The sequence below is a fragment of the Fundulus heteroclitus genome, chromosome 24, assembly GCF_011125445.2.
Source record: "Fundulus heteroclitus isolate FHET01 chromosome 24, MU-UCD_Fhet_4.1, whole genome shotgun sequence".
NCBI lineage: Eukaryota > Metazoa > Chordata > Actinopteri > Cyprinodontiformes > Fundulidae > Fundulus > Fundulus heteroclitus.
In genome coordinates, this window is record NC_046384.1 from 27,794,713 (window position 1) to 27,813,270 (window position 18,558).

Here is an 18,558-nt window from a genome sequence, read left to right on the forward strand (position 1 = left end):
CTGCCCTGTATGGGGAGGAGTTTTGGGGGGATGGGAGGCAAAACTCGACAGGTGAGTTGCAGAGAGCTCTGGTGGAGGCAGAGGGGGTGGGGGCAGTGTGTTCACTCCAACATGTGGGAGAAAAGGGGAGGGGTAAATATTTCTCAACTTCCCTGTACTGTTCCCACTGCGTTCCTCTTTTTTATTATTCCATATTTACCTTCTGCTCGTTCACCAATTAAATTCCATTTTTCATTAAACAGCCTTCCGATCTTCCCCTACAGCTTTTATGGCGAGATCGGCAGAAAAGGCAGCTGTATGCATGCACCCGCTTTACACTGCAAACAGCAAAAAAAAAAAAAAAAAAAAAAGAAAAGAGAAAAAGAGGATTCAAGATAGTGGAGTCGTAAATGTGAGACACATAGAGATAAAGCTACAGCTAGAAGTGTGAAAGTCCACCTCAGGAGGTGACTGACTGCTAGATTTGAATAAGATTGAGGGAAAAGGACTCTTTCTTTCTTCCAAAACAGAAAAGACAGAAAAGAAACCCAGGCGATGATAAACTATCGCACACAGCAAAGATAACATGTGGAATGCAGAGGGAGTGATTCACAGAGAAGTTAGCCCTGCTTCTTTAAGGTCAGTGTGTCCTGTTCAGGGAGGGGGAAAAAAACACCTTACAAAATGAAACAAGTAGTTGTTAAATGTGTTTTTACAAAACTGAGAAAATGTCTTTGAATTTTTTTTTTTTTTTTTGCTAGACGATCAGTTTACCTTAACCACAACTTCAGTGGTAAAGTGCATAATTTTCAATGAATAGGGCTACAGCTCAAGCTGCTAAAGGCCTCGCCCTTTTGTTCTTAGCCGGAAGCTAAAGCAGTAAACCATGAAGTTTAACAGAGCGGGATTTAATGAATGTCGTGCCCTTGAGCAGGTCAAATGGTCAGTCACTGCCAATCAGATTGGAGAACTTGCAAAAATAATTTGTGAATATGAGGAAAATGCTTCAAGTCTTTTCAGATGAAGCTGCTGGTATAGGTACAATGTCATCGCAAGTGTACCAGATGACACCAGTGACCCTGGAGAGCTAGGGCATAGCCAGAAGGCCTCTTCCTGTTCGCTGAAACCCGGAGGTGGAAGGATTACCCTTGATGGCAGGGCGGCTCAGGACGCTGGGTTGTTTGGAGTAAACTTCTGAAATGTTTGTACTCATTCAGCTATGCAGGGGAGGAGGAGAAGAATGAGGAGGAGGAGGCTGTGATGTAAAAATAGGGAGGGAGATGGAGTCAATGGAAGGAATTTTGTGAAATAATGAGGAGGAAGGGTTGCGACAGAGGTTTAAAGGAAAATAAAAATACAAAAAATTAAAAACTGGTAGAGGAGGTTAGTAGAATTTAGTTTTTATGTGCATTCTCACCCTAACAGAAAATCATTTATGTTAGGACACAAAAATTAAATATCCAGCAAACAAAATCTTTCAACACATTCTGAATTGGGTTTAGGTGGAGACTTTAACTGTGGCACTCCAACCCCTGAATATGCTTGGATCCTAACCTTATGTTCCCCAGTCCCTGCAGATGAAGCGCCTCCACCTCATGATCCTGCCACTTCTATGTTTAAGTGTGGGGGATGGTGTGTTCAGGGTGATGTACAATGTTGGGTTTCAGCTATACCCATCATTTTGCAAATAGTTGAATTCTGGTCTTATCTTCTTCTGAACTATAGATGTGTCCTCTACATGGATTATGACTAACTTTAAACAATACTTTGCATGGCTTGGTTCCCACTACCGTTTTAATGTTGTCGACCTGTGGTTGTAACTTGCCCAAACATGAAAAGTTTCACAGGTGTGAATACTTTTGTTAGGTATTATGCTATGCAGTTTAATGTACAGACTCAGCATCTGCAGATCTTAGCTAACAGTCTTTTAGGTGTTGAACAACTCCTGATTACCCTTTCATTTGCTGGATTCATTCCTGAGAACGATTAAGTCCTTGGGAATTCGGCCTCCCACACAGTCAGTCCAATTCTGCATCAATCAAACCAGAACAGCAAATTATGATTGAGCCAAAGTGGCTCCCTCAGTGCTTCCACGCTGCTTATAGGGTTTAAATTCTGTAATTAAGGAGGCGTAGGTGCTTGTTTGACCCAAAACAGCGTTCTGCTGTACATAAACAACTTGGGAGCTGAAGACGTAAAACATGGCCTTTGCAATGTCACAGTAGTAGCAAGTACAGGGAGTCATAGTAGTGTTGTCAGTGGAAACATTACGCGCAAGTGACATGGAGCCAATGTCATTTCGTAGCCCTAAGCTGAGTTGAATGTGTTGTGTTTTTAAGCCAGGGGCTGAAACAGAGACCTGCTTTTCTCAAATGGAAAAAAGCAACAATGTTGATTTGCAACATATTCTAGATATATTTATTGAAATATTCCATGCCAAGATGCTGATAATCTTAAAAGGGCCTTTAAAATAGTAACATTTGAAGTTTCCATCAGCGTTTAAAACTCCATGAAAGGGTACATTGTAAATGTTTCACCACCCTGTAGGTTGGACTCGTAGTACTCAAACCGTCATGCACTTTGGACCTTGGGTGACGCTAGAAGCATTTAAAATGTTTAATAATCAAACCAACAGCTTTTGGGTTTCATTGACGTCGTAGTTTGACCAGAGAAAAGGCATAGAAGGCATTTTCTTTTGAACAGACAATTCTCCCCAAAACCACAATCTAATTACATGTATATCCTGATCCTGATAAACTGTGGCAGGCTTATTTGGTAAAGATATTAAAACTGTGATTACAGAGCCTGTCTGAAGAGCCCGAGTGCAGTGCGACTATCATTCTGTCTTTGATTAAGAATTGAAAAAAATACAAATGTAGCTTGCAAAGCAAATAATTTTTTTAAATAAACATTTTATATATATTATATAAAATCTATATATGATATCATTAATTAATTTAATTAATAATTAAAAATAATAATTAATATATTTTATAACAATTTACAGTTGAAAAGCTCTAACCCTAACCTTTAATGTGTGCCACATTTCTAATGAAAATGTGCTGGTTGAGCAGTAGAGTTGAGTATCTCTGTTGCAAGCATTATAAACTTGCCAAATCCTCTCTGCCAATGGCAAACAGATTGCTCCAATATTGACTCTTGTCTGGTGTTGTTTGTTGGATTGGGTTATTAACGTTTGAAGAAACAACTATTATTAACAGTTTGACAATTTATTACTAAATGAACAGAGGCTGAACACAGCCACAACAATGTGGCACATTCTCCTCTTGCTGGTCAATCTCTTGGTCGCCCACTGCTGTGGGACGGCGCCCTATTGCTCAAAAAGGATGTGTCACAAGTCCAATGGTAACAATCCTTTTTTCCCAAGTGAGCAAGATCCCGCCCCACACTATCATACAACGTCCACTAATGGCTAGAAAGCATTAGTAGAGAGGATTTAGAAAGTTTTTAATGGGTACCTCAACCTGCAAATGGACTGAGTTCTATTTCATCCCTACTAGAACCGTAGTTACATTCGTAACTTTCGATTTTCTTTACAGTATCAGATATATTGACAAAAAGTATGTTTACAACAAAGAAAACACAATGTCTTTACCTTTTGTAGCAAGCTGAGTAGAGAGCAATAAGAACTGGCTGTTTTATAGTGGTTCCACAAGATTTTGTTTAGATCAACCTTTTTCATACTGTTTCATACTGCAACTGTATATAATTGTATCTGTGAGATACAAATTATTTATATCACTCTTTGTATGAATAAACAAATTAAACTGAACAGAAGCAGGTTAAGCCAGCTAGTTAGCTTGTTGTGTAGCATAATAAATTGGTAAAGGCCAAAAGATTTTAAAAAGTCTAACAAGAAAATGGGGGATCTCCAAAAGAATATTCACCAGAGACAGTAATAGGGCTGCTACATTATGTAAAAAAACACACAAAAAAAAACAAAAAAAACATTAATTTTTTGTTCAGTATTAAACATTTCATGTATCATTTTTGCTAAAGTATTTTTCTAGCGCAGGACATTAAATACAAGAAAAATGAAGCCAACGTAATCTGAAATATAACTTGATTGATAAAGTAGGGAAACTATTACATGTAATAGCTTTATAGAACTTCACTTTTTTTTAATCCAATCTAACCCTTTAGAGCTACAACCAGTATTTAGTTAACACTGAAAATATCTAATGAAGCAGCTCTGATCACAACACACCTCTCATAATAGCATCAAGGAACACACTTTGTTAAAGAGTTGTATCGAGCACTTCTGTCAGATGGTGTAACAGAGTTCAAACAACTGATCAAAAGGTCTTTGATTGTTCTACCCAAAAAAATAACAATGCATGTTAGCTTCAAATTATGCCTTGCAGCTTGCAAATAATCAATGCTTGTTCTGTCACTAAACCTTTAATTAAAAAAATGCATGTACTTACCAGTGATTCTGTAGATTTGTGTAACCTGACAGTGAAACTTCAGTTGTTGCTCTGACAATTTGCCTTGTAAAGTTCTCCTTCCCCCTCCGGCCTGCGACGAGCCTGAAAAGACAAAGGGTGACTGTTTGCCTGATCAGCCATCATGAGGTTTCAACTAAAACTGTGGCATGCTCACAGCAGACAATTCTGATTGAAAGTCTAATCAGTGTATTTTTTTTTTTTGTATTCCTTTGAAACTTTCACCTTAGGATTCTGTGGGACCCTGGAAAACATTTACCTGACTCTCGCCAGATGTATGTCGCTCCGCCTAGCTTCACTCACATACATCTGGGACATCTCCATAGGAATTGCCTTTATTGAAGGCTGGGCCTTATCAAAAATCCTTGCATATGATTGGATAAGCCCTTTGTATTTTAATTAAACAATACTAGGTAGATTGGACAACACGGAAGAAATAGCAGCATCAATGCTAACGCTTGCTTCCTCGATGCGAGCCGCCATTGTTGTTGGAATCTCACGATCGCTTCTCCACTACGTCACATCCATGAAATTCCCGCCCTGCGTCCTGATTGGCCAGACAATAAAATTGGTTGGAGAAATCACTCTCTATGGCAGATGTATGTGAGTGAAGCTAGGCGGAGCGACATACATCTGGCGAGAGTCAGGTTAGGAAAACATAGAAAAAAAAGCATATTGATAAAATAGAAAACATATTGATCGATATCAATAATTATCAATAAATTCAAAACATAGATTTTACGTGCAGCCCTGGCCATTTTATGCTGTTGCTTAGCAGCCTATTTTTAGATACAGAACACACAAACACTGAATTTAAACTCAACCCTTAATTCAACCAACTTTTTATCAAAAAAGTAAAAACCCATGCTCTTTGAACTCTTTGGAAGGGGCGAGGCGTGGCTTGATGACAGAGTGTTCCTGGGTCTGCTTTTGTGATTGGTTGACAAAATATTGTATTTACTGTAATATTAACCTACATGGAAGGAACACTTTTATTCTATTGAACTTTTTATTGACTATTTTTTCTTTCATCAATATACGTCTATCGATCGATTCAATTATTTTTTTTTATATAGCGCCAATTCATGAAACATGTCATCTCAAGGCACTTTCCAAAGTCAAATTCAGTCACATTATACAGATTGATCAAAAAATGTCCTATCTAAGGAAACCCAGTAGATTGCATCAAGTCTTAACAAGCAGCATTCACTCCTCCTGAAGAAGCGTAGAGCCACAGGGACAGTCGTCTGCATTGTCCATGGCTTTGCTGCAATCCCTCTTACTGAGCAAGCTCAGCCCCTTTAACAGGAAGGAAAACCTTCCCATTAAAGGGGCAGAACTAGGCTCAGTGTGAACGGTCATCTGCCTCGACGGACTGGGGGTCAGAGAAGACAAAGCAGACAAAAAAAGCACAGAAGCACACATTGATCCAGAAATCTTTTCTACGTTATATGGTAATAGCGGGTGATCTGTCTTCCCTGGATGATGTCACAACTAACAGAATGCCAGACCAGGTGCACCTACTATGAAGAAACAAATTCAGAATTAACACAAAGTTGCTTGTCTAACAAAACATATCTTTTTCACAGTCACAATAAATGTAACTTCATACCCTAATGAAGTTTCAAACATTGTGTTTCTGATCATTTTCTGCTTTTCTCTTAACTGGGTCATTCTGTTCCTTTCTGTACCCAACTACTGAGCAGTGCACTGTTACAGCAGGTTATGTTGAATTTCGGGTTTCTCTGGTTTCAAATCCCCTTGAATGTGACATATTCTGTCCTTTCCTGCTGCCAGATGTGAGGATACCAGCCAAAAAGGAGGGGAAAACATTGAGCTTACAGAGCTGAAGATATCACAAAATCTTTCTCATTGCATTGAAAAACCAGGAGGAGCTGACAACCTGTAGTAGCGTCGACCAACTAAACTGATGCAGGATGTTTGGATGACACATGTTTATGGAGATTGTGCAGGGAGAGAAAAGGTCTTACACAACCCAGTTTCCCTGAAAACAAACCTTCTGCTACTTGCGTCTGGTTACACCTCCAATTCCCACGAGGTAATCACTCTAACTCTCACTAATTGCATCCTTTAAAACATGCTACTTAGGGAGGAGATCCAGAATTTTTCTAAAGCAAACATCACATGCACATTTGAAATGTCCAACTTAGGTGTTTGTAGCATATTTTGAAAAAGGAGGGAAACACTGCAGTGATTTTATTGGCAGCTATTTAATCCATTTCAGCACTCTTGGTTTTAAACTTTGGCCTTTTCAGTTTTAATTTAGCATTGAAACTTCTTCAGAATTCATACTTGTTCATTGCTCATTAATACTGTCATTTCCATTGCATAGGGGAAAGAGGAAAACGTTAAGTTTTCGCTCAGTTTATACAGAAAAGTTACATTGCAGTAATGCAGGTGCAATTAAAATGACAGTATTAATGAGTTTGAGGTTTGTCTAAAGCCAGTCCAATTTCCAGAAAAAGTGACAAGTCTTCAATGATTGCATTCAATTATACTAACCAATCGTGTTTACTTGAGTATAAAAGTAGCCTTCATCTTTGTGACACACTTTTCAGGGTTACTACAGGTTTTTCACATCCAAATTTCATGCTTTTCCAAACTCATATTTTCAGAGTTTCTAGGTACTTTTGGTCTAATTTTAGGTATAACAAACATTCGCAATATTGTTTGGGTGTTCTGTCTTTGGAATTAACCAGTTTTTGTGTTAATAGGTTAAAATTTTCCAGAATACGGGACAAGCAGGACAAGGACCCCAAACACACAGCCATGATCATTAAGAAATATCTTCAGCGTGTAGGAAAACAAGAAGTTCTGCAACTGATGACATGGTCTCCACAAAGAGCTGATCTCAACATCCCCAGTGGATCTGCGGTTGGTTCTTCAAGAAGTAGGAACAACCTACCGGCCAAGTTCCTTTAAAACGGTGTGCAAGTGTACCTAGAAGAACTGATGCTGTCTTGAAGGCAAAGGTTGTCACACCAAATATTGATTTAGATCTTCTGTTCATTCAATGCCTCTTGTTAGTTGAAAATACTGTAGATTATTAACACTTCTACAATTGAACACAGTCTTGGTTTACAGTCTTTTCATACCTTCATAAAACTTTGTATAGTACCACATATGCTACATTTTGCAAAAAAAAATGAAATTTTCTGAAAATAGGTACATAATGTAGCAACATGTTGCATAAATGAGAACTATTTCATCTGAGACTGATATTTGCCGTGCTGTATAACAATCCATACACTGTATCTTGGTACCAGTGTTGTTCTTGGTTTATTATTCTAAAACCCAGAAAATATTACCTTAGAAAAATTTGTAGAGAAATGTAAGCATGAATATAATTATTTCTGGCATTATTAAATAACAAAAACAAATTGCAGTAGTTACACTGATGAACCCGAAGTATTAATTAATCCCTTGGTGGTCCACGGAAACCATGTTAGACGATGCAGGAAAGGGAAAAGAAACAGAGAGGACCCTACTATTTATAGGTGCAAACATTTGAAGCCCTGTTCTTACTGGGTCAACATGTATTAGAGTCAGAAGGATTTCAGAAATCAGGTTTATTATATGAGAGGAAAAACTGCTTTATTACAGCAAACCAACTGACGAATCAGACTGTCATTGAACCAAGCAAAAAACTGGTGCAATATATTCTCTGACATGAAAAAAATCCTTAGTGGGTTGGTATAGCTGCTTCAAAATCGGACACATTTCTCATATCTGTAGATGGTGGAGAGCAAATTGGATTTGGACTCTTGTTGGTTTCAACCCGTGAGAGGATGACAGAGATTGAATTATCTCTGAAGGATCTATGTATCGTTCATTCAAACCACTCGAACACACACACACAGAGCCTACACATCCCTCTAATCTGGCAGAGGATTAAGGGTGCAATTAGAGGAATGAGAAAGAGAGATGGTGGGAGGAAGAGATGGACTCTCGCTCACCCGATGGGGTTTCTGATATTTATGATGAGTGGTATTGAGAGCTATTTCCTATTTACTCCAATCTAAGTGAAGGCAACTAATCGACATTCAAAGCTGTTCCAGGTGGTACTTTCTTCCACAGATGTCTGCTCTAGTTTTTAATCACAGACCACAGACTGCTTAAAGAGTAGTATGGGTTTTTAAAGTCATAATTCTACTACCAACAAGATTTCTTTGTCTTGTTTCCCCAGTTTTGATTGATTAGATTTGTATGGAGTTCTACTTAGATGAAATATAAAACAATGAAGGAAAGCAGTGAGTTTAAGAAAAATGAACAATTCATTACAGGCACTGCCACCCAAACTCATCCAAAATCCTGCCAAGTGCAACAAAGAGCCACTGTCTTTGCTCACTCTTACTCACTCAGTTACACATACTTCGTCAGTGTGCATGCAAGAAACCTACTGACAGAACCCCGCTAAAATGGCTACCAAAGGTAAAAACTTCCTCCACTGTATTTTGCCTTCAGACAAGCGGTTTGAAAAAAAAAATGAACCCCCTGCTCTGTCACTGTCTGCAGGCTCTCTCTTTCAATGCTACAGCCTGGTCTCTGCCCTACTCATGGTCTTCTCCCTGGGCTGCATTTTACAATACAGAATAAAATATGCGTTAATGAGACTGAAATATCAGCGAAAACCCCCTCTTCATAACTGCTTGGTTTCTGCTTGCAGATAGATATATTTTACCCAGCAAGTTGTAACCTTTCCTTACCTGTGAAGACCCAGCTTCATTGTCCACTGCTGCTGGCTTCTGCTCTCCCTGACTCTACTCTTTCTATTCTGGTAATAAAGATTTGTTTTTAAATATGTGGAACGCCACAATGAGCACATGTTCTGCACAGAAATTAAAGAGTCGTGTGTTTATTCTCGCCATGAACTAACTAGCAAGGGATGCAACACAGAGGGAACTAGTGTTCTTGTTAACTAGCTTAACACGATATACTAGCATGTATTAACGAGTCACCATTTAGCTAACATTATTTGCAATAATATTACTCAACTTACACGGTTTATTTGGAAAAAAAAAACACATCTCCAGGCTGTGATCCGTGGAGTTCGCTTATAGTGCGTTTAAAGATGATGCATGTCCGTTACGCCCACGCATAAGACTGCTATCTCCCACACACACACCCCACACACAAAACTAGTCACTTTACATGGTCACTGTGAACTCAATTGCACTGAATAACTGTACTATCTGCATTCTCATATGGTCCGTTCATTGTTGGAGAACATCTTACTGCTACATATATTTGCTCAACTCATATGGTCTTACACATAATTTCTTTGTACATATAAAATGTCCTTTTTGATTTGTCACTACCTTCCTGAAAAAATGACAAATATTTATATTTATAATGTTTCTCTTTTGTCTTCTATTTTCACTCATTGCCTTGCAACAACGTTTTGCTCAAATGTGCATTGTGAATGTGCAGTTGAATGACAATAAAGTCTGTTTATCTCTTTGTCTATGTCAGATATCAGTATTCAGAGCTCAGGCTTTTGGCTTGCCATCACTGCTTAAACAGCAATTTTCTATTCTGGTTCCTTAGCGCCATAAACAAGCAGCTTTCCGTTCACTTGTTAAACCCACAACAAAAAGGCAACCTACCTGTTTTATAACCAGCAGGATATTGACAGAAAATCCAAATGTGAGGCTGAACAAAAGACCAATCTACAGATTGCACTTTGTCAAAGAAATCTCTGGACTGTCAACGCCTTGGTACAAAAATGTTCAGAAAGTGATTAGACCCCCCTCTTTGTACCCTAACTGATCAACGAGTCATTTCCTTTTTGTCTGCTTTCACTCTTAGGTCACGCAGCTTTCATGTCGGTTGAGGGCTTTCCGAGAAAAAAAAAAGAAAAAAGAAAAGCTTTCCCGTTAGCTACAGTTTAGGCCGGAAGCTTTGTGTCAGACTTCGTACAGTTCTCACAAATATATATCACAAAGCTCATCAAAAAAAGATGCACGTGGAGGTGTGTATTCTACACAATCACCAAGTTAAATAGGTAAGAAGAGGTGAAAAAACCCGACAGAAGCAAATCATTTTACATATGAATAACACGTGCTGGAGAACACGCTGGCAGTTCACTCGTAGTGAACTTGACTGTCAGAACTGAAACACGGAGGAGGTGGTGTGGAGGAGCACGTGTCTGTAGGCAGCACATGACACATGAAATGTGGCTTCAGCACATTTGTACAGCTCTAAAATGCTTATCATTATTTATTTTTCCCCATAAATATCACTTCAAGAACACTGCAGGGATTTGAAAAAGCCATGCTTTTTAGGCCAGATGACAATATTATAGTTAGAAAATACATTTTAAGATAACCATCTGATTTTAGGCCATTGCGATATGGAAAACAAAAAACTTTTTTTCTTTCACCTCTTTAACCTTAAAGATACTTGATTACTCTAACTTTAATGAGTCCTTAATGTCTTTAAAGGAAGGTATACATTTCCTTTAGAGTGTTGTTTGATGGATCATATGTCCCCTTTTACTACATTGTATAGTGAATATTATTATTCTATAATATTATTTTGTGTGTCAGTTTGCTTTTCTCAATAGTGAACATAATAAATGTAAAATCTTGTGAACCAACAATTTGTAGGTTCGGTTGAGCCAATCGAATCCTATGGATAAAACACACACACACACACACTATATATATATATATATATATATATATATATATATATATATATATATATATACACTCATTTTCTATGAAAACTGTACGATTTGAAAACGGGGTTTCAGAGTGGAAGGATTCGAAAACATCCTGGTCTCTGTTGTCGTGTAAACAGAAAAAACGGAATCAGCCTGTATGGGGAAGCCCTTGCAAACACACAATATCACTGACATCAGTAGAAATAAATGGTGACCAGTTTAACAACCACAGTGGTGGTTTTAGAATTGAAAGTAACCTAAAGCAACAGGTGGATCTCGTCATTGGTCCATACAAACCTTTGTAGTCTCTACCAAGCCAGTGGTGCCTTTTACAGTTTTTCTCAAATGCTAAAACACATTTCACAAACTTTTCGTCCATGTTCTCCAATGTCTAAACACAACACCTTTTTCTAAAGCTACATAAACACAACCACACCTTCTCCCTTCAAAACTAAAACTTTCACACCCAAAGAGCAGCTCGAAGCTTTCAAAAATGTAAACACTATACACATCATTACACACTACAGCAAAACAATTGAAAACACAATGCTCAATTTGTGAGAAGGTTCTTTGTTTCTTTACTGCCAATGCATATTTTTAGAGACTTTACAATTCTGGATCTTCTTAGAGTTCTGCAGAGGATTGGGCATTTAGATTTGTGAGTTTCATATGAAGGGTATAAATCTATAGTAAATTCTGTACACCACTGTAACACAACTCACTGCAAAAGCAGAATCTATTGCACAAAACAGTACTCTTGAAAACATGATCAGGGTGTGAAGTTTTTTTTATTCATTTTACAGTATTTACACCACAATCACTGTGCGGCATCATGTCGCTGAGCTGCATCAGGCCACATCACCTCATCCACATCACAGGCTATATTGTCTCTTGCCAGGCACCGTGGGAAAAACGCCCTGGAATGGCGGATCCATCCTTGGAAGTTCTCCACTGGGATGTCAACACACGCCAGCTCCATTGCCCTTAGGAGGTTTTCTCTAGTGTATGGTTGTCTGTCATAAACCTTCCATCTCCACGATGAGAAGAACTCCTCTATAGGGTTCAGGAAAGGGGAGTAGGGTGGCAGACAGATGTTTAAAAAGTGGTTACTGTTGGTGGTGAACCACTCACTGATTTGGTTTGTTGTGTGGAAGCGTACATTGTCCCAAATGATCACATAAATGGGATGTTCGGGCCCAGGATGGTGTTGTTGGCGGTCCAGGAGGATATCTTTTAGCTCCCCTAGGAAGGTTAGGAGACGTTGGGTGTTGTAAGACCCAAGGACAGCCTGCCGGTGGACAAGCCCCTCCAAACCCATAGCCGCACAAAGAGTAATATTACCCCCCCATTGGCCAGAAACCTCAGTGATGGCTCTTTGGCCAATGATAATACGGCCTCTTTGCCTTCGTTTGTGCAGGTTGAAGCCAGCCTCATCCAGGAAGAGGTACTCATGAGGTCTGGCCATCGCGTCCAACTGTAATATCCTCTGTGAAAATGTGAAAGTGCACAGGTGTTCAGAACAACAGTCAATCAGGTAGCATATTACTGTATTGTCCAGAAGTAATGTAGGCCACTGAGCAACACAGTATGTTTACTAACTGTACTGTGAACATGGATGTATACTTACTTGCACATACTCGTAACGCAGGTCTTTGTGTCGTGCAGAGTTTCGCTCAAAGGGAACCCTATAGACTTGTTTCATCCGCATCTTTTGGCGCCGGAGAACTCGGTCTATTGTGGCCAAGCTGACATCATCAATGCCCTCAAAGTTCACATTATCGTCAATGACTTTGTCTCTGATCTCCCGGAGTCTGATGAGGTTGTTCTCACGAACCATATCCACAATGGCGGTTTTTTGTGCCGCAGTAAATATGGCAACCCGCCCACCTCTATGTGGCATTCTTTCAACTCTAAAGAAAGAAACGTGTCGTCAATTGACATGTTTTACAATACAGTAATAACTGATTTGAAACTACTGTAATAGACTACTTTCACAGGCTTGTAAAATTGTATTGTGACAAAGAAAGCAATAGAGTACAATACCTGTTGTGTTGTCTGAATGCCCTGATAATGGTGGCCACGGTGAACCTACTCAGGTTTGGACGGACTCTTAGTCCTGCTTCAGCCATTGTCATGCCATGGACAATGACATGGTCAATGACTGTTGCTCGCATCTCGTCCGTAATGATGGTACAAGGTTGTCTTGCTATCCCTCCTGGACCTTCTCTCCCTTGTTGGCCTGCTCCTCTTCCACCATGGCCTGCTCCTCTTCCACCATGGCCTGCTCCTCTTCCACCATGGCCTGCTCCTCTTCCACCATGGCCTGCTCCTCTTCCTCCTTGGCCAGCTCTTCTCCCTCCTCTGACGCGATTACCTCTTCCCCTGACTCTGCCTTCATCCATTGTGTTTGTTTGGAATCTTCAGCAAACTGTGCACTCTGAACTTGCTTTTATACATGTGGTCACAGCATTAGCAACAGGTGTTTTCAATTTTGAGTCGTTGTGTGTAATGAATGACACCAGGTGTGTTCATTTTGTTCAAATATTGCTGACTGTGGAAAGCATTTTGCATCACATGAGCTTTCATTTGAGAATATGAGCAGAGTTCTTTTGCAACTTGTGTTTTAGCAAGGAAAAATGTGTTAAGATTTATGTGAACGGAGGATTGTGTTTTGTGAATTGTGTCTTCATGTGAAATGTGTTTATGATATTGGAAAATGATGGCTAGATTTAGTAAATGTGTTTAGACAACTGGTCATTTGGTTTAGAGGATTGGCTTTTGTGTTTTAGCATTTGAGAAAAACTGTAAAGCAGGGAGTGTTTGTACGGATGCCCATATTGTAGATTTTCAAACAACATACCCCCTGCAACTTGCTTGATCGCGCAGTTAGTAAATTGTCATTATAAAATGACCTCTTTTAATATATAAAAAGCATTTTTCTTAACCTGCTAAATAAAATTCAGGTACAACTTATTTAATGTCGTTGTACTGGTGAAAGCTGAACCTCTACTCATAGTCTTTTGTAGCCTCTAATTGGTTTACTTCCAGTATTACCCGATTTCTAGTGCGATCCTTCTCCCTGCTAACTTCTACCAGAATACTTGTCTCTGCTGAAGAATAGCAAGCCCACACAACATTATGCTACCACCACCATGTTTTATTATGGTGATAGTGTCAGGGGGGTATTCAGTGGTTGATTTCCACCTCAAATAGACTACAAACTAGAAACTTTCAGATATTTTTCCTCAGGAAAAAAATACTATCCCTTTCTTTCCATTTCAATTAAGAACAATAGAATACATGGAAGTGTGAAGATATAACTTGATAGATGCAAAAAGAAACATAGGAGTATGAAGTCTTTTGCAAGGCCTCTGTGATATTGCCTTGAATTTTGAAACCATATAAAACACCAAAGGAGAACCTAAAAGGCTAAACACAGACTTATTGGCAGAATTGTGGAAGTGCTCTTTGAAAATGTTTAAAAACTGAATAAAAACTGTAAAAATATGCAGTATATTAAATTCATTTAAAAAAAATATATATAGCGCAAATTCAAAATACATGTCAAAGTTACAAAGTCAAATGTGTTACCCCAAACTCTTCTTTGAATGTGGTAGTGTGGAATGTTGCATGGCAATGAGATTACCCATATTTAAAATCTAAAAAAAATAACACTGCATATAGTTTTGTGGTGACATAAGAATGACCTTTAAAATTTCAAGGATGAAAAATTCCCTCTAAACGACTCTTTAGGAACACTGGACTCGCTCTTTGCTTACCAGCCTTGCTGTTGCAAGCTGCTTTCTGAGTGTTTTGTTCACCCGAGCTTCACTACGCTGTGCAGAGATGTTGAGAGGAGTCAATAAGAGAGAGTAGAAAGTCAAATCGGGGACATGAGGAAGTTCTGGAGGGAGGAGTTGAACAGACTGGAGAGGAGGAGACTCAGCACACGACTAGTGGCATGTCTGCTTGTCCTTGAAAAGGACACTGGTGTCTCAACAAAGGATTTCTTTGTGTGCAGTTCCCTCACTTTCCCATGGCTTGTTTCCTCTCTCCTTCCTTTGCCCTTAACATTCGGACTCTTTCTGTCTTCTCGTTTGGGAAGCCTTATACACACACATACTCAGAGCAACTTTATACTTTGTTAGCTGTTGTTATTGCCCAACAGAAGTTAATTCACACATATGCTCCTACATCTACAATCATTCGTCATTTCCCCTTCATTACCGTACTTCTGCTGCAATACACACACAGACAGCAACAGAATTCCTTTGCTGACTCCTCCCCTCTGTGAGGTCTCTCCTCTGGGGCCGTTACAACCTGCCCTCATGGAAAACTACCAGTGCACGCAACGCCCGGCACGCACAGGCAAACACAACAAGGTCTGTGTTAACAGTGAATGGCAGCAGAGTGTGGAAGGGAACAAAGAGGGTCTAGCTGAGCAAAATGTATCCATAACCAAAATCCTATCTATTTTTATCATGGAAATCCTTTCAAAATTTCTATAAACACAGCTTTAAATGACCAATGTCCTACAGCTACAGTTCTGCCCTACCTTTAGCTCAACTCATGGTTGCTCGGAGGTTAACACAACTAACTTTGCTTCCTGTTTGTGATCAGATTCAGTCTTTGAATGAAGGGTTTATAGTTCCTAGCATTATGCCCCATATAGAACGAGTGGTTTCATTTTGTTTGTGCTGACTGTAACAAGCCTCTCACTGACCTGAGGTTGATTCCAACTGTGTTTACATCCTAAAGCAGATGCAAAATCTTATTTTCTCGTAGGCTATCAGGAGTATGTTTACAGGACTTTGTGAACATTCCTTCAGATGTGCAATTGTGAGGTCAGACACTGATGTTGGACAAGAAGGTCTGCCTTGCAGTGTCCGCTATAAAGGCAGAGATAACAATTTGTCTCCCTTTTTGAATGACTGTGCATGCGCAAGACCATCTTATCTGCTCTTCGGATGAAAAAAATCTCCCAAAGCCACTCTGGTCTTATTTCTTTCCACTAAGGCCTTCCTCTTCTTCTAGTAAACTTGTACATGGTTTGTTTCTTGCAACTCTCAGCCATGTTCCAAGTACAAGGTTTGAGCAGCAGAGCTACAATGAACGTAGCACCGTAGCTAACTGCTAAGGTAACCCCTAAGCTAACTGGATTCATAAACAGTAGAAGTAGGAACAACAGACTGGCGACCTGTCCAGGGTGTACCCCGCCTCTCGCCCAGTGAAAACTGGAGATAGGCACCAGCAACCCCCGCGACCCCATGAGGGTCTAAGCAGGTCAGAAAATGGATGGATGGATGGATAGAAGTAAGAACATACATACACACTTACCATTACGTGAGCTCATCAGAATGATTGGCATGAGGGACAACAAATAGATAAGGCGATTCAGATGTGTTTTTTTTGGGTTGACGTGAAAACTCTGTACAGTTATTCCACAGCAAACCGATTAATTTATATATTTTATGACCTTGTTTGGACACGGGTGTTCAGTCATGGTGGAACGAGCCAATCACCAATGTTTTTTCACAGAAGGGGGAGCCACAAATTGTCCAAAATGTCTGGGTACATTGAACCATATAGAGTTCCTGTCACTGGAACAAATAGACTGAGCCCAAAAAAAAAAAAGAAAAACACCCCATACCGTAATTCTGTCTACACCAAAGTTTCCACTTGAAACAATGCTGTCGGGCAAGTGCCTCTTTCCTTTGCATCCCCTAAGCCCAGACTCAACTACACAATTTCAAGACAGAGAGGCCCTTTCCATTAGGTGGCTTGCAGAAATGTTCATTTGAGCCATATTTGAAGCATATCCAGTCTCCAAATAGTAAAAAAAACATTCACTCATTAGATACACACCATCTAGTCTACCTACACCACTTTAATGTTATAGATTATGAATTTAAATCATCAACACAAATAAACTGACCTAGATGATTTTATTATAGGTGTAATGTTTACCTTATTAGAGATAAAAAAAAAGATGTTCAAAGGAAAGCAGAAATAGATTGATGTTGAATTTCTGAGTACTTTTATTTTGAAGAACCAGGAGTATGTTATTCCTGAGTTTGCTTTGATCAGTTGTTCACTATACAGTACACAAGGGTTCAAAAGCTTTTTTTTCCTTTCCTTACTCTGGATTGAATTATTTGCCAGATTATTAGAAGAAACAGAATGTTCCAAATCTGTGTTGAATTACTTTTATTTTAAAACAATTAAAATAATGTTGCAAAGTTCTAACCCTGATTATAAGTTATCATAGGCCTCACATGCCTTGAATACAACTCAGGTCTCAAAAGCTGTTTCCTTTGTGACTTACAAAAGATTTGATTCCAAGTTTATGATTAGGGTCCTTATCACTGCAACAAAAGGTAAATGACTGCTCTGTGAATTAACTAATTACCCAATTAGGGGATTCATGTGCATCTTAAAGTTGCAGGACATAGGTCCTGAAGACTGGAATTTGACCATTGGAGATTCAACAACATCTGTTTGCCATCCAGATGAGCCAAGCCCATGTTTTTATTTCTTTGTCTGCAATGCAATGACCACATAGTCATGAATAGATGGAAAAAAATCTAAATGCACACTACACCAAAGCAGTGCAAGAATGGCTGGTAATGACAATACATAAGAACCTGAAGACCCATATGTTTGTTTTTTATCAGCAAAGTGAACAAGGTTCCAGGTTTCTAGTAACAAGCACCGCCTGGTGTCGAAACTGTTTCACAGCAAGTGAGTTCAATATTTTACTTATTTTTCCACATTCACTCTGGTAAATGTGGTTTGTATTGTATCTCAATTGCCTACATCTAAGGTCAAAATAACTAAAATAAATGTTCAAAACACAGAAATCGAGATAGGAACTGAATGTTGTGTATGACTATGGGCAGGTACACATTTATATTTGTTTGGCTATTTTAATTTATCTCTTCTTAAACGTGATCTCTAAGATTAAAATGTGACTTATCCTCTTCTCCCTTCATAATCAGAATCAGACATGCTTAATCAAACAGAATCATAAATGCTCAAGTGAGAGTAAATGACAAAGCAGGACCACCACTGGGCCACTGTCTTTTAACTAAACTGTGGTTAAAAGAGTTCTTCACCCATAATACTTACTAATTTTGATTCCTTACTACAGATGTTCCTTCTAACTTTAAAAACCTGCAGGTCAAGGTAAAATAAAGCTCAAAGTCATAACCAGAAATACTTATTACATTCAGAATTTACAACTGGTGTAGCTTCAGTCTTATTTTAAAGTTCTCACCTCCAAACAGAAACCTTTCAGCTTGTATTTGTTGTCTATAAACAAAGATTAAGGTATTTGCTCATGTGGGCACAGACATGTTTCCACAATGGAGCAATTCCACATTTTCACTCAACTGAATAATTTCACTGCAAACTACACCAGAAATG

General features: G+C 39.0%; 1 protein-coding gene and 1 long non-coding RNA gene across 4 annotated transcripts; both read right to left on the minus strand.

The window, feature by feature from the left end:
* Positions 1–121: 121 nt before the first annotated feature.
* On the minus strand, positions 122–14,985 carry LOC105923085. 2 transcript variants are annotated; one of them, XR_004928030.1, is made up of 3 exons: positions 14,913–14,985; positions 4,428–4,529; positions 122–317 (listed from the first exon to the last, which is right to left on the minus strand). It is a non-coding gene; the product is annotated as an uncharacterized LOC105923085 (long non-coding RNA). The 2 variants fall into 2 exon arrangements; XR_002427755.2 differs by lacking the exon at positions 14,913–14,985 and adding an exon at positions 10,073–10,388.
* On the minus strand, positions 11,891–13,644 carry LOC118557813. 2 transcript variants are annotated; one of them, XM_036128207.1, is made up of 4 exons: positions 13,177–13,644; positions 12,761–13,043; positions 12,293–12,619; positions 11,891–12,186 (listed from the first exon to the last, which is right to left on the minus strand). In XM_036128207.1, exons 1-4 carry the CDS (start codon positions 13,533–13,535, stop codon positions 12,118–12,120), a joined length of 1,038 nt encoding a protein of 345 aa, XP_035984100.1. In that variant the 5' UTR covers positions 13,536–13,644; the 3' UTR covers positions 11,891–12,117. The 2 variants fall into 2 exon arrangements, with proteins under 2 accessions (XP_035984100.1, XP_035984099.1); XM_036128206.1 differs by having other exon boundaries at positions 11,891–12,619.
* Positions 14,986–18,558: the final 3,573 nt, after the last annotated feature.